Source organism: Vanellus vanellus, assembly GCF_965231255.1.
Source record: "Vanellus vanellus genome assembly, chromosome: 2".
Lineage (NCBI taxonomy): Eukaryota > Metazoa > Chordata > Aves > Charadriiformes > Charadriidae > Vanellus > Vanellus vanellus.
The window spans coordinates 31,815,150-31,831,070 of NC_138906.1; the positions used below are offsets into that span (position 1 = coordinate 31,815,150).

The following is a 15,921-nucleotide window of genomic DNA, read 5'->3' on the forward strand; positions in this document are numbered from 1 at the left end:
AAAAACTACCTTAATGAAGTCATATTAGGCCAAATTATCCATGGCTTTGGGAGTATGTAAGCCAAAGTAGTATCTTTTATTATCTAAATTGAGACAGTTGGAAAAAATGGACAAGCTTCCAGGGAATTTTTGGAAATAAATACTAGAAATGAATTTCAGTCCCGGGGCAGAGGCGCTGTCATGTACAAACGGAAAAGAAATGCATTGAGACAGGGGTGAGGACAATGAAAATTGTACCAGTCTACAATGAAAGGACTATGCTAAGCAGTCAAAACACACAGAGAGGAATTAACAGCATTTTCACGAGAATGCAGAGACTTAAGAAAGCTAATGGGCAGAAAATAGCAGAACTTCTAGCCATAGTTACTAGCTGTAGTTGTGTTGGCTACTCAAATGAACAGACAACTTTCTCAGGTTCCTTTGAAACTATGGGTCTAATTTACCCCTCAGGAAGCCAAATACGCTTTTTCACTGGACTGGTTTTGGATATACGCAAGTGCCAGTAAGAACACAATTTGGGTCTTGCCATTTTGAACAGTAAAAGTTTGTGGGATACAAACTCAAAATAGTCCATGGGGAAAAATACTACACATGCTTGTGCGCCTTTCACAGCAACACCTGTCCAATCTGAGGAGTGGCGGTTTATTAATCATTACACTGTTTAATTACAATTTATGATGGGCTATGAATATGGATACAAAGTACAAACCCTTTGCCCTGCAGGGAGCCAGTTTCAAGCTGTCAAAACCAGGCGTCGTGTTTTCTTTCTAATTACCGAGTGTATCTCCTTCATTAAGGACAGTCCTTTTTCTTGATGCAAATTTCCATTTAAAGGACTCGATTATGCAACCTGTACTCAGACAAAACTCGCATGGCCTGGATTTCAGTACAGCTTAGCCGCTTTGTACCAGCTGAGCATTTGGCGCAGTCTTTTCCCCAAGCCCAGGTAGAAAATCAGCAGGGGTTTTGCCCGAGAGTGACAGAGGCTGGTAAAGAGGACTCGTCAGCGACGTTGTGAGTTACCCATAGTGTTCTTCAAGCTGCAGTTTTCAATCTTGGATGCCTGAAGCCAGGCACTTAAGTGACAGGGAACTGAACAGGAACTGCAGGTGGCAAGTACATCTGAAAGTCAGGCTTTTCATTAAGTCTCCAAATACGAGTTTCAGTGCCTGCATTAGAAATTTCACATCAGAAAATGTTCAGGCGTATCATACTGCATGGCATGAACTAAATCGTTTAAGAACAGCTCTTATAATAGATGGTTGAAAACCTCATTTCTTATGCTGGGAAAGATGCTTCAATACTAGGTATTTTAGTGAATTTCTAAAATCATAATGAATTTCTGGAAGTGCTTGCAATTAAATTATAACGTCTCATTTGCATTCTTGTGGGTGAAAAAACCACTCATCTTTGTTATGTTTTCTTCTCCAGCAGCTGTAGCGCTTGCAGGGTTACCACGTTAGTCAATTATAATCTTATAATTACATGTTAGAATATTAATGGAGTTTGTAATGGCTTTTTTCCTTTCTGTGCTAGACTATCAAGAAATCTATTGATGAAAACCCCCTATAATTTTCAGTTATTAAATGAGCACAATTAAGAAGACAAGGCCAAAGAAAAGAGTTGTTAGCAGTTATCTCCACATGGAGTTGTTAGCGGTTATTTCTATGTACATTCTAGCAACAGGGGGATTTCATGGAGAACTGAAAGGGCAGAGTTTCCCTGCTGTATAAAAAGCTCAGAGATATGCTGCCCCTGGAATCCAGCATTTCCCCAAGACAAATGCACCTTGAAAGGTTTTTCTTTTCTTTTTCTTTTTTTTTTCTTCTTTTTCCTTTTTCTTTTTTTCTTCTGCAAGTCTGCCTCATCCCAGCCCCTGTGCAGAGCAACTCTCAAGGGATCTCTGCTCAAGGTTGCCTTTGAATTTTCTTAAGTGGAACTTCTGCAGTGCAGGAAGGGCTCAGGGAGGAAAACTTCATAGGGTTTTTTTCAGAGGAGTCTGGATATGCACAGATTGCTGTTCGCTATCCAGGCCATATAACACTGGAGTAAAAGTCCTGTCACATCTGGGCAAGCGTGAAGAACAGCTGTATAGAAGAAAGTGTTCCATGTGTCATGGGATAAGTTCAGTATTTCCACCACCACTGAGTGTGTAATGCTGAAGAAATATATAAATCTAATTATTGTATTTATTGCAAAGCAGGTTATTAGGGCCAGGTCTTTTGCTTACATAACTGCCTATTGATACTACCTAGCTTTGTCTGTAAAAATAAGAGGTAAATAAAATGACATAAGATGGATTTAAAAATTGGAGTAATCAGTGCTGCAACTTCTAATTTTAAGAGCTGTAAATCATAGCCCCTTTGAATATATTGTCTCCTTTAAACAAATTTTGAGGAGGTGTAGGAACTTAAAAGCAGTTAGTGGAGGGCACCTAAACTAGTAGGAGGAAGTGATTTTCAAAGAGCTAAGCAGGATGTATCTCCTATATAACTAGGGGAAAGAAACATTTTTGCCCTTTCTCTTTTTCTGTCCTAATAAATATTTAATTCATTTCAGGCCTCATCAGGAGGCATTAGAGAAAATCTTTCAGAATACTCTGGTTTGCTTTTTTAAACATTAGGGTCCAAATTTGTGCCGATCGCCTGCCGCTTCCACCAGCTCGCTCCCTGCTGCTTCAGGCTCCACGGGGTATTTGCCATACTCCGCTTTTTACCCCATTATTGCTATAGAGCTGCCGGCGTGGTGCCATTGCAAATGCTCTGCTGCAAAACTGTGCGCACTTACAAAACAGAAAGCTGGGGGTTTTCTGAATTTTAGCAGATAGATAGTGTCTGAGCCTCCCTGCTGGCGTGAGTTACTTGATTTATTGCATTTAGTTATTTTCCAACACATGAGCATGCACTGTCATGCAGCACATATGGGTTTTTTATCCATAAGGCTTTCAAACTGAGATCTACAGAGGCTTCAGTGCGTGCCTGACTTTATGTCCCAATCAAGCAGAAAAAACAGGCATCTCATGCGTATGTGCAAGTCTGCAGGATTTGGGTCTCATTTCTAATACTTCTGCTGGTATCAGAGGAGGATGTAACAAAGGAGTAAGATTTAAAAAAATGAGGCAGAAAGGATTAGTATAAATGCAAAAAAGATGTAGGGGTGATTACTTATTGTGTTTTTAATTATGCTGCAGGTAGGCAGGTGGCCGAACAGCTCAATTCTCAATGTTCAGCAGCAGTAATGGTTACAAAAAGTCTTGTTGTGTTTGCATAGTTACTGCCATTCACCCTCCTGGTTTCCTTAGTGTGGGATCACTGTTCATCTTGAAGGCATTTGAAGATAACATAGGCTGGGGGTTTCCTCCACTCATTTCATACACGCCCGATCTCAGCGTAAATAGCTCGCTTAAATACTGCCAGCTGTGTAGTCCCAGCAGGACAGAAGGTAGCTTCTTTTTCCTCGGAGGCAAACTATTGAAAAACATTGAATTTGTACTCTCAAGACTGATCTAGATACTTTTTTTTGTGAGCATGTTATCTGTGGCCTGTTTCACAGAGCAGAAAATTAATGATAGAGTATCATTATCATATTAGTAAAGGCTTTATATTCAAATTATCCCAGACAGATATGCAAAGTTGCAAATATTGTGTGAAAAGCTGCCAAAGCCTAATGCCCTGTTTTTAGGAAGTTAAGCATAGAGCTATGAATAAAATTATGATTTGCATTTGAAATTCCTGAGGCAACAGAAACTGGCTAAAAAATGTAGGCCATAATTTATGTGTCAAAAGTGCCATGAGCTACTGATGCGTTTTGCTGTTTTATAGCAATCCGAATGCATACAGATCAGGTTTAGACCTTAATACCAGAAAGTCCTTCTGCTAAATTACATGGTAAACCCTCAACTATTAACAGCATACCAGAACTATTTGTTAACATAAAACATCCTTTTGTCTGCTTCTTAGTGCATTATGGCTGTTTCCATCTTATTTTCAATCTCTGTTCCGGCAGGTGGGAGGTCTTCTGCTCAAGGTGAGCGTGTAATGATGTCTGTTGTTGCTGGAATTGGTAGTGAGAGGCAATTTCAGGCAGAAATCCTGGTAGCTACCTTACAGCACTTTAGTGAAAGGACTTTTTTTTTTTCCTGATGGGATTGAATTTTTACTAAGACTATGAACGTTTGCTCAGATTGATGGAAAGAGCTCCAGGTTACAATAAGCAGTGAAATAAGCATATTCAGCTATTCATAATCTGACCAGTGTCAAAAGTCATTTTTGTCTGGACCAGAATATCCTCTGCAGTGGTTGTGCTCTGGCAGGAGAACCAATAATCTAAAATGATTAGAAATGAAACTGCGGCTGGGTACTTAAGCAGCAAAGCCCTAAAGCCACCTTTGCCTGATGAGCCTCAGGGTGTATGGCTGCGCTGGTACCCAGGGTCAGCCAGGTGGTTACTGGGCTGCATCATAGAAAGAATCATAGAATCATAGAATCATAGGGTTGGAAGGGACCTCTGGAGATCACCTAGTCCAACCCCCCTGCCAGAGCAGGGACACCTTAGAGCAGGTTGCACAGGAACGCTTCCAGGCAGGTTTTGAATGTCTCCAGAGTGGGAGACTCCACCACCTCCCTGGGCAGCCTATTCCAGTGCTCTGCCACCCTCAAGGTAAAGAAGTTCCTCCTCATGTTTAGGTGGAACTTCCTGTACTCAAGTTTGTGCCCGTTACCTCTTGTTCTGTCACTGGGCACTACCGAAAAGAGCCTGGCCCCATCCTCCTGGCACCCACCCTTTAAGTATTTATAAGCATTGATCAGGTCCCCCCTCAACCGTCTTTTTTCCAGACTAAAGAGACCCAATTCCCTCGCTCTTTCTTCATGAGAGGTGTTCCAGTCCCCTAATCATGTTCAGCCTTTCCTCTCTCTGCTGGAATTTTTCCCTTTACAGGCTACTGGAGTAGATATTTGAGACTATTTATTTCTGAAAGACATTCCTTGTAACGCTTTTCTCGGCTTTGAAGGTTTATAAAAATCTAAGCCTCTATCTGCCAATGAGTTCACATTGTGCCACTAGTTCAGACTTACAGTCCTGCACAGAGGATTTATTCTCTGTCACAGCCCATATGTGTACCTTGAGTTTGTGGGAGCAGGATATACTTGCTTATGTCAGAGCGGTCAAGAAAGTAAATGATGAGCTACTAATCCTGATTGTTTTCCAAAAGTATTAAGGAATAAAATGTCAGGCGCAGAAGACAGCTTTAAGCTATGTAAATGTCTTGCTTTTCTTTCCATTGCTCTTAGCGTATAAAGAGGGGAATTTGAGTGTTTTTGAGATCTGAGGCTTGGGATCACAGCCACAATAAATAGTTCAGTTTCAGACCAGAAACCTAACGCAAACTGTTTATAGCAAGAAGGAACACAAATACAGTGCTCGTGTACACAAGTTAAACTGTACAAAACTGGTTTTCTCTCTTAATTAACCTTCACCTGATGTGTTCTCCAAGTATTGTTTTCCTAGTTGGATTTTCAGCCTCACTGAACTCTGCAAACTTCTTGCTCCCATTAAATCAATACCAACTAGTTTATGCTACAAAGCCGGCTTCTCCAGTTATGAAGACAATGTTTGCTAAATTTCTTCTTTTGATGAATTTATTTTAAATTATTTACCTTGTCACATTCCTGCAGATTAGAAACCTTTTGTCTGTGATTTCTTTTATTCTTTTTCTAAGGGAAACAGAGCGGAATTTCACTTGTCAGTAAAAGCTTTGGCTCTGTATTTTGCACTTTTCTGAGGGTGTGCAGATATTTACAGAGAAGAGCTCGTGCACATGAGAATATGAAAGGGGATTATGGTTTTGCAGGCAGGATAAGCTACGTTGTGTTTCCCACAAGATAAGAGTGAACTTGGGCAGTGGTTGTAGAAGAACTGACGTTCTGCTGGCTTCCACTATGACATTCTTGCACTAACCCAAGAGCATTAACACAAAGGTTTAACAGAACTTAAAAACCCAAAGCTTATAAAGTTAATGCAGATTGATTTCCTGTTATACCCCTCATAGACAAGATCTAAAGGTACGGAGTTAATGAATACTTTTGCTAAAACAACGCTAACTCAGCAGTCTGATGCGCTCATTGAGAAATAAGCTGGCGTTAGGCTATAGCGAGGTATGGGCATGCCTTGTTCTGAAATAGCAGATTAATAGCGGATTCTGGAAGCAGATTAAACCTCGAGTGGTTAAATAACCTCACATAGACCATGAGGTTAGAGTGGTCATTGCAGAATAGCAGCGCTACACCTGTGTGCACCTTCGCTGAGGCCAGAGTTGCTCATGCTTTTCTGCAGGACTCTGATAAACCTGCATGCAGGAAGCAATGCTGGGGAGACGATAAGTATCAGTCTGTGGTGGAGCAACAGAGAGCGAGGGGTGGTTTGATGTCTTAATCTGCCAATGGCAGGTAAGGTGAACTGATATGAAGAGTCTCTGCGGTTTGGCAATCAGCAGCTGCAAAGACGCTAAGCCCAAAGAATAAAGAAGCTGGGGCATGGGTATGCTTTCAGGGCCCATGATTATTCCTTAGATTATTTCTACTGCAGTAAAGAATAATAAAAATAATGTTTTTAAAAGTGTTTTCAAAACCTGTGTGTGCACCTGTGCATTTATGAGAGGTATGGCTTGAAGTTGCCAATAGGATTGGACGTCTGGGGAAAAGCGTGGCTAGGCTGTTTTGCATCCCCAAGGCAGCATTGCTATTTTCAGGTGTGTAGGGTGGATTTGTAGGTCTGAATTCCTGGCAGGTTTGCGAGTCTCGACCCTCAGAGCAGCCCAGGAGAGCCAGCCTAAGGCTGTCAGTACACTGGGTCGTAAGCTGTAAAGAGGCAGTGGAGCAGCCTGACTAGCTGTATAGGGAGAATTATATGAGCAAGGTCCTGTGTATATAGCTACCGCAGGATCTGTGTGAACTAAGAGCATATGCAGTTAAGAATCAGAAGACTCAATGTCCTTTAAACTGTTGGTTTAAGTCATTTTGGTGGGGAACCTTGCTGAAAAGCTTTGGGAGCCTTTGGCTGTAGTCTCAGCGGGCATGGTTTGTTTTCTTTTTGATGCATCACATGAGAATTACCTGCATAAAGGTGAGGTGCCCTGGAGATCTGCAACTCAGCCAGCCATAGGCTTAGGTAACGATACAACCCAATTCCAGCATAGCAGTTAGCTGTCATTCAATATATGCTTTGTAATCTTAGTGATAAAATTATCAGTTGTCACAACATCCAGGCAGACGTGTGGCTGCGTGTGGACTCAGCCGTAGCACTGCAGTTTGCCTTAGGAGGAAAGGCAACTTCTCTGGAAGGCATTTCTTTAAGACAGAACTTAACAGGGTTTTTTTTTGACAGAAATTGCTTTCTGTTTAAGCACAGGATTTTTCCTTCCACGATCTGTCTCATCCTCCAGTCTGTAAGACAAACCGGCTGAAATTAATGCGCGTTGGGAATGACATAAGTTGTTCCTAGCAATACCAAAGTGTACTGACTATACGTATTTCACTTCATATTGAGTATACATAGTGCACGCTGCATCTCTTCACAATTGGTGTCTTCACATGCCTTAGGTCATTTTAATCTTGTATCATCTTCTGGTTTTTCTACACATAGCTCTGCATACCCTTTAGTGATTCAGCTGAAGGCATATTCTAACGGCTGTGTTGGCTGCACAGCCCTCCTCACAAGTCCTGGATTTTTTATGTGGTGGGAGCAGAAGCACATCTTGTCCCTTCTTAACAAGGGCCCTCAAAATACCGGGATCTACAAGCAACTGTGACTTCAAATGCAGGAGAAGGGAGCTCCCTCAAGACCTTTCTCCATTTATTTTTGGGCTCCTCTGGGAAACTGCAGAAGAATTCAAAAATGAGTAACGTTCCTTTTCTGCTTGCCTGTGCTGGAGCACAGGGTTAGCTTTGGCTAGAGAAGCTGCTATGCAAACTGCTGTTTAGTGAATTGTGAATGGATTTCCCCAGAACCAGAATGTCTTTGCCCTTTCCAGGGCACTTCATCTCATAACTGTAGGTGCACCTGCGTAAAGGAGGTTTTGACCCCTCTCACTGTGACAGTACTGATGAACTGAGACTTCCTGAGATAAGAATTAGGGAGTCTGACAATAATTCTCTATCTAGTTCAGAAAAACATTTCTACATGCAGTTTTAAAACAGCAGCAGGTCAGGCCAGCAATCTAAACTGTGCCGGGGCCAATTTTAAAGCCGAATTTTTAAATTATAGAGGCTGCTTGGTTTAATTGCCACCAGAATGGAGCTCCCAGACTGTGCTGGGAATAGAGAGGCTGCTTCTGTCAAGATGCTTTCACAGACACCAACAGGCACTATTTAGCCTTGTTTAAAAATATTTAGAGTGGCACCCGCGTAGTTTTCAAAGACTCCCTGGGCAAGCAGAAAATTTTAAGAGCAGTTTATTTTATATCACTTTAAGCATCTTAGAACAAAGCTGCAAAATAACTGTGGTGCCACCGGTATTCTATAGGCACAGCAAGGGAAAACGCTGACTTTTACTATATCGGGAATCACAATTTTTGTGTGTAATTTTTTTGGTGTATTTTTTTTTTTTGCTGGAAATACCTAATTAATCAGAGCACTAGTGAGTATGGACTTCTGGAAGTTTTATTAACGGGACTCTTTATCCTTTTAATCATCACTGAAAGTCAAATGTTATAAAACCTTCAAACCTATTCACTGTCTGCGGGTAAAGACCCATTGGCTATTTTCTGAGCCTTGTATTACAAAGACAACATTGTTCTTGGCTCTCTACAGCATGTATGTAGGCTGCTGGTTAGCGCGAAAACCTAGGAAGGAAAACACTTTCAGAAACTTTGTGCCCATGTGCCACATACACCCATTGTTTTTAGCCGTTCCTCATCATGGTGGCCCTGCTGCTTGGCCCATACATTAGTAAATCTGCAGCCACGTAGCGTAAATTCAGGAAATACTGACTGATAGCTACTGAAAAGCTATTGGTAACATCTTTCTTAAACACTCAGGACTTTACTTTTTCTTCTTCGACGACTAAAATATTTCAGATTAAACCAGAGCGACACACTTTACAAGGCCAAGTATTTTACTGGCTTTACCAGGTCAGGAAACTCCACAGATGGCAGATATATATTAAATATTTAGACTATATTGTGTGTTGTTTGTTGTGGGTTGTTTTTTTTTTTTCCAAATTGCAGCTGTATGCTTTGCCAGGCTTCCCTGTTATCAAATATTTACAGTGGTTTCGCATGTGACTCCATGTTCCATGCAAATGCACTGTGTCAATAGGAAGGCTGGCACTACCCTTGGACTTGATGTTGAGGTTTAATTACTCAGACATATCGGTTACTACTACCTTCACTCTGGGACAGATTTTCATAGAAATACATAAACTTCTATATGTAACATTCGGATCTGGTCATATATGAATCACTAAGGAAAGATCGGTAAGAATGAGTAACTAGGATCTAATAGTGGCTGCCTGACCATTACATATTCTTGATGAACCTCTGTAAATTTCTTGTCATAATAGTTGTTATAAGGTTACCCATGGTGTAAAACTACCACAGTGTTAAAATTGACATTCTGGTGGTGGAGCAAGAAAATGTTTTTCTCATCCCATAAATTTTTTTCAAGACCTTAGCTAATTTTTCCTCCTGAAATAGGATTAAGAACCTGTAAACTTTTAAAAACATAATTGGATATTTGTATTAACTTAAGTTATTAATTAATTCTTAATTCTCTTTAATTAATTCTTAATACTTAAGTATTTTTAAAGAGAATTTAAACTCATATATTTTACTTTGTCTATCTTAATTTTAGTATTTTCAAACATTTCAAGAGTACTGTTATTCCCCAAATTGTAAGACTTGCTTGCTGACCGTTTAGAAGTTACTGGGAGGAAAAGGGGGAAGACAGACATATAAACAGACACATAGAGTAGGATCACGTAAACTTCTCTTCTGTGTATTTGTGTGTGTGTGTATCCTTTGATGCTTTTTTTCTCTGTATCATTTCCTATCCTAGTCTATAGACAACCAGCAAGTTGGCTTGCAGGAAAGACAGCATGTAGTTCTAATGCTGCTGGAGATCTGACACAGTTATTAAACTTATCCATATATTTGTGAACAAGTCATCCGTGAGTTTGGATTTTGATTGGATTACATGTAAAGATGATCCTGACTAATCTATTACTGGGACAACACGCTATGGTTTTAGGTATTTATACTATAGCACTTACTCTCTCTCTGCATTTAACTTGTTATTCTCTTGTTGTACAGGTTTTAGGGAGCAAGCCAGAGCTTCCTGAATGTGGTGATGATGATGATGAGCTGGCCGACATTACAAACAGGAGAAGCGCTAAACTATATATGGTACGTAATTTATACTTTTTTTTAAGTTAGGTACACTCAACAGTATTCATGCATGTGGTGCCCTCATATATGGAGTTCTGGCCTCAGTTACAGAACTGCAGTGGCATTAGTTGATTTGTGGCCAATGGACAAGTTTCTCAATGGATGTCAATCAAGACAGGCCAGGTAATTTGAGAAAAAAAAAAAATGGATTGCAGTCCCGTTTACTAAGAAAACAAGTTAAGCGTGGCCTATGAACCACTCAGTGCAGGTCAAAGAAGAATTAACTCGTCTTAAATTATATTTCCTGTCTTCTTGATTTTAAAAGTGAGAGTTTTAGTAGCCATATATGCTTTAGTTATTTTTAGCAGAGTTTGAGAGATGAACAGTTATGTTATATTTTTCTAATAAAAATCTGATAGAATTTGAATGCAAAACTCCTTTCTTTTGCAATACCCTTTTCCTCATTCCTCACCTGCAATGGCTTATCATCGACTAGGAGAGTGCCAATGTCAGAAAAAATACTTATAAACAAAATGGATAATTTTTTTTCTCCATTTAAATCAGTAGGAATTTTATGATTATATTTATGGAATACATGATTCAACAAGTAGTCTGTGATTAACTTTAGGAGCAGTCCAAAACATTTTCTTAATTACCAGTGCCAAAGCAGACTTGGGCTTTTGTAGGTGATCCTTTCTCATAAAAAAAATGTTTTGAAATGAAAATGTATAGACATTTCATTTCATTGGAAGAAGCCACTGAACTGAAAAACTGAAGAACTGAAATAATCCAAACTATTTGCAGGCCTGTATTTTCTCTCCCCCCCAGCTCCACTTTCTTTCATATTCTCCCACATGAGAAAAGACGTGAGAAAGTGTTTGGAAAAAGGGGATGTTTTTAATGAAATTTAGAAAAGGCTTTTATCCCCACGCCAAGAAAAAAAAGAGTATTTTCTTCTGAAGATAGCAAGAGTATTTTTTTTACAAGCCCTCATTAGCATTGAGATCTGGATCTTTCTCTTCAGCACTTTGTGCTCTGGCTCATGCAATGGGGTTGCCTTGTGAGATAGAGAAGAATCTTCTACTGGTAGACGATGTACGTTCTTCCCTGTAGTCCTGTAACGAGGAGGGTTTGGTCAACAAGTGGCAACACTCTGACAGCACTAAGTGCTACTGGATCACCGTGTATGTGACCTTGTAGGTGCCATCTACAGTAGCTTCGAAGCTGCTGTGAAGTGTGAGAGGGGCTGAGTCACCCCCTCCACCGGTCCTGCATCCCACAGACCACAGCAGGACGGAGCCGCCTCTCTCCCTGCCTCTTATGGGATCCTTCCCTACCCATGTGTGTGGCTGGGGTTTACAAGAAGCCTATATCAGGACATCAGTGCTACAAGGCCATTTTTGGTCCTTGTTGTCTATCTGCTGTGTTTAGTTCCCATTAATCATTCCATTCTTGCCAAAAAATCTGGCACATATAAATCTTAATAGCAGGAGTTTAGAGAAAAAAGAACACAAACACAACAACAAAAAAAAAAAAAAAGAAGAAGAAAAAGAAGGCCTGCATGTATGATCAGGACCATTGTAGTAAGACAATACTAGAGAAGAGAAAAGTACTTCCAGTGAATTTCAGAATCCTAAGAACTCTCAGAAAATTCTGTGGCTATCTAATAAATTCCCCTAAGTACGTGGGTCCTACTAACAGAGCTCTGTTAGCTAAATTTAAATGTGCTGCTACAGTGAGTGTCAAAGTCAGGAGACAGGTCTACAGTGAGTCTTCACAGTAGGTGTAATAATTGATTTTTGTTTGTTGTATGCAGTGCTCATTTCCATCTTGTGCTTCCATAATGCACAATATAAGATATAATGGTGTATTTAAAATTAATATTTAATTATGGAAGGAAATAAAGACTGCTAGAAAAGTTATTACAATAGGAATAACTTCTTTTCAGTAGTAATAACTGGTCTTTTCAACCATGCAGGAGTGAATTTTAAAAGGTTTTAAAGGTCTACATCAACTTACAGTGGTGGTAGAGGTTTCAAAGCACATTCTCCAACAGGTCCTATGTTACAGTTTCCAATTAAAAAACTGTAGGTTACAAATGTAGGTATTTCACTTGTTAATACCTTTGTAGGACTATTTTATGATAATTTCAAATGCTCTTGTTCAGCATGTATACGTACCTTTGGCTTCAGCGCGGGTTGACACCTGGGGTCTCCACCAGTTCAGCTGATTGTATAGGAGGGGCTGAAGAAAATACAGATTTTTAACTGTGAGGTGTTTACTAAATGAGCAGTTGAATTGAAAGTGGAATATGAAACGGATGTATTTTAAGAAGTAGTGAGACGGGGAGCCAACAAACTCACTAAAATTAACACTACATCTCCCTCTATTGGATGTAAAATGAAATGAAACAAAAAAAAATAATCATTAGCCTACCTGACTTTCCAGCAGCACACAAATTTCATCCAGCCGTTTATATAGGAATGGTGACTGATTTTTGTAGTAATTTGGGGAGCAGAAATCAATTTGGTTATAAAGGCCAGAGCTGATCTAAATTTGAAATTATTGCTTTCTTAGGTGTCAGATGCAAGTGGATCCATGAAGGTCTCCGTGGTAGCAGAGGAAAACCCCTTCTCCATGGCTATGCTTTTGTCTGAGGAGTGCTTCATTTTGGACAATGGTGCCGCAAGGAAGATCTTTGTGTGGAAAGGTAAGAGATCACTTCTGTTGCAAATGCAGAAGCGTCACAGACATATCTAAGGAGTCAACACGATGCCCTCAGGACACTAGCAAGAATTTAATACTGGCAGGACACAGTACCCTGCAGACAGTTCTTCCTTGGTGCAGTCAGTGGACATGGGTTGCTCACGTGAGTAAAGGACCAAGTCCCATCTATGGATCCTGGCTATTTTTGAGGCATCTGTAAGCCCGGGTGCTTAAATGCTTATCTAATTGCAATTATAGAGCAAACACAAAGAATCCTACAAGTTATGTATATTGCCATCAAATCCCTATCTTCTGGGACAAAATCTGGACACTGAAGTTTTGATAATGTGTAGATATTATATTTCCATACATTACTCCACAGAGGTGTGAAATTGAAAGGTGTGCGTCCCAGGCATCAACTAAAAGCTTGCAAATACTTTGGTGCTTCTTTTTTTTCTTGTGAATATTTCCCTGTGGTATCATCAGTGCTTACAGGAGTGTCTGCAGTTGCTTTGACTGAACATTTCCCAGGGGAATACTGCTGCTGGAGATTTAGGTCTGGACACCTTGTAGCTGGATTGTTGTGGTGCTGCCACTGCATCCAGTGCTGAGTATCTCCCCTTCCTTGTCTGAGGCAGTGCATTAATTATTCTGTGGTATTTGCATGTCTTTTTACTATGTGCAACAGCAAATAATTAATCAAAGCAGTTGCCAAACTGCTGAAGTCAGTCCAGGAAGCATAGTAAGCATTTCACTTGAAAACTTTATTTGCAGTTAGGGAAACATCGTTTAAAAGAGAGCATTTTGGGAGCACTGGGCTCAAATGGCCTGACCCTCTGATTCCTGGTTTTCACTCTTTCCCTGACAGCTCCTAGAAGAACCAAGCCAATAGGATCAGGCGTAAGATAAATAAAATACAATTTAGACCTTCTGAATGTGGCCCTATGTGCTGCTCTGTGCATCCTCGCTTTCCTACTGTTAGTAACAATAATGTGTGGAAAAACCCCATTAGTCTGTGAGTCTCACCCTTGCACTGGGAGGCTGCAGTTATCATCTCTGCTGGAAATCTTCAGACCACTAAGCTGAGGAGTGTGAATTACTTCACTAATAGTCTCTTTCAAAACGGAATACAATGAATAGCTTATCAGAGCATCTTATTAAGACTAAGAGGTCTTTGGAGTATAGTCATTGACAGCCAGCTGGGACACAGACCCCATACACAGGATCATCCCACAGAGACTTTCAGAGACATCTAACACCGAGCAAGGCTGAACAAGAAGCAATGGATGGGGAAGGGTGGTGGTAAATTGCACAGCCCCGCCAGGCAAAATGGTTATTTCTTCTACTCCGACTCTGGCACTGCCTGAAGAAGTGAAGGCAGTTCTGGACAGCAGCTTTATTTACCCACATTGCAGCCCAGCAAGGGAAGATTCAGAGAAAAGAGCCAGGGTGCTCTTGAACCTTGAACCAAGCAGATATTCTGAACAGCATTTTTTGATAGAAACACACACACTAAGCAAAAATCAATGCCCCCTTTTTCCTTTTTTTTTTTTCTTTTTAATTTTATTTTATTTTGACTGTTTTCAAAGCCACGGAGATGCTGTTCTGGCCATTCAGCTTTGTGTGAATCTTATCGCTCGTGCTATGTCCAGCATTTGTGTTTGTTCAAGACTGAGCAAAAGCAACGTTGAAGAGAACCTGGCCCAAGGACATTGTGTTTTTGCAGGGTCTGTGAGCTCATTGCCCTTTCCCATATATTGTTATCCTTCTGTTTTAACCAGGCAAAGATGCTAACCCACAAGAGAGAAAAGCTGCCATGAAGAATGCTGAACAATTCATACAGCAGATGAATTATCCTGCCAACACACAGGTGCGATCTATTTATGAGATGATACCAGGAGAGCATGAGCCCTGTTAAAGGCTTTGTTTTTAAATCAGCAAAAAAAAATATTTTTAAGGGCTTATAAGACAATGAGGGCAATGTCTCATTAACAAATAATTCAGAAAAGTTTTTGTTCTAGTAACTTTGTCAGTTTTGTTTTCCTTCTACCTCACGTGGCTTGTTTGATTTCAGATTCAAGTCCTTCCTGAAGGAGGTGAAACGCCAATTTTCAAACAATTTTTCAAAGACTGGAAGGATAAAGATCAAAGTGATGGCTTTGGCAAAGTATATGTCACAGAGAGAGTCGCTAAAATTCAGCAGATTGAATTTGATGCTACCAAGTTACATGAGTCTCCGCAAATGGCTGCCCAGCATAACATGGTAGATGACGGTTCAGGGAAAGTAGAGGTAATTTTTGTGTTGTATTAAATTGTATCCCACCTACCTAATGTATTCTGTTACTTGTAATGGGATAAGCTGCTACCCTGTTTTGCCATTTAAACTGTTGTGTAGAGTAACACTACATTACTGGCAGCATTACTTCTACCATCAGAAAACGTACTTTGAAGTGGACGGTGAATCTGTCAGCTGTATGATGGGTCATGTTTTTTTTTGGTGCTTATGAAAGATGTTGTATCAGTCATCAGTAGAAATCAAATAGCAGAAACATTTCCCCTTTTACACAATACCTTTTAAAGGTATGCTTTAAATACGATCCTTAGCCGAAAGAAAAAGTTCACATCAGCTTGAAATCTGGAATGGGAAAACTTGCCCTTGGAGTCAGAAATTAATTCTGTGTCTTTATATATGTAGCCAGTCTGCTTTCTAGAGGAACCTTCTTTGTCCCTAGTGTATCTCTCAGGTAGCCTGGATTTGGGGAGAAAAAGATGGCTGACTGTACAGTCTTTCTAAATCTATCCATATCCCACTGCAGGAATATCTTTGGACTACA

At 40.2% G+C, this 15,921-nt stretch overlaps 1 protein-coding gene across 1 annotated transcript in view; it reads left to right on the top strand.

Moving 5' to 3' along the window:
- The window catches only part of SCIN (scinderin), a 51,306-nt gene that overhangs the window by 24,383 nt on the left and 11,002 nt on the right, over positions 1-15,921 (top strand). The window contains exons 5-8 of the mRNA XM_082479790.1: positions 10,307-10,399; positions 12,959-13,091; positions 14,869-14,957; positions 15,162-15,377. Coding sequence (XP_082335916.1) covers positions 10,307-10,399; positions 12,959-13,091; positions 14,869-14,957; positions 15,162-15,377 — 531 coding nt within the window. The remainder of the gene's footprint in view (positions 1-10,306; positions 10,400-12,958; positions 13,092-14,868; positions 14,958-15,161; positions 15,378-15,921) is intronic.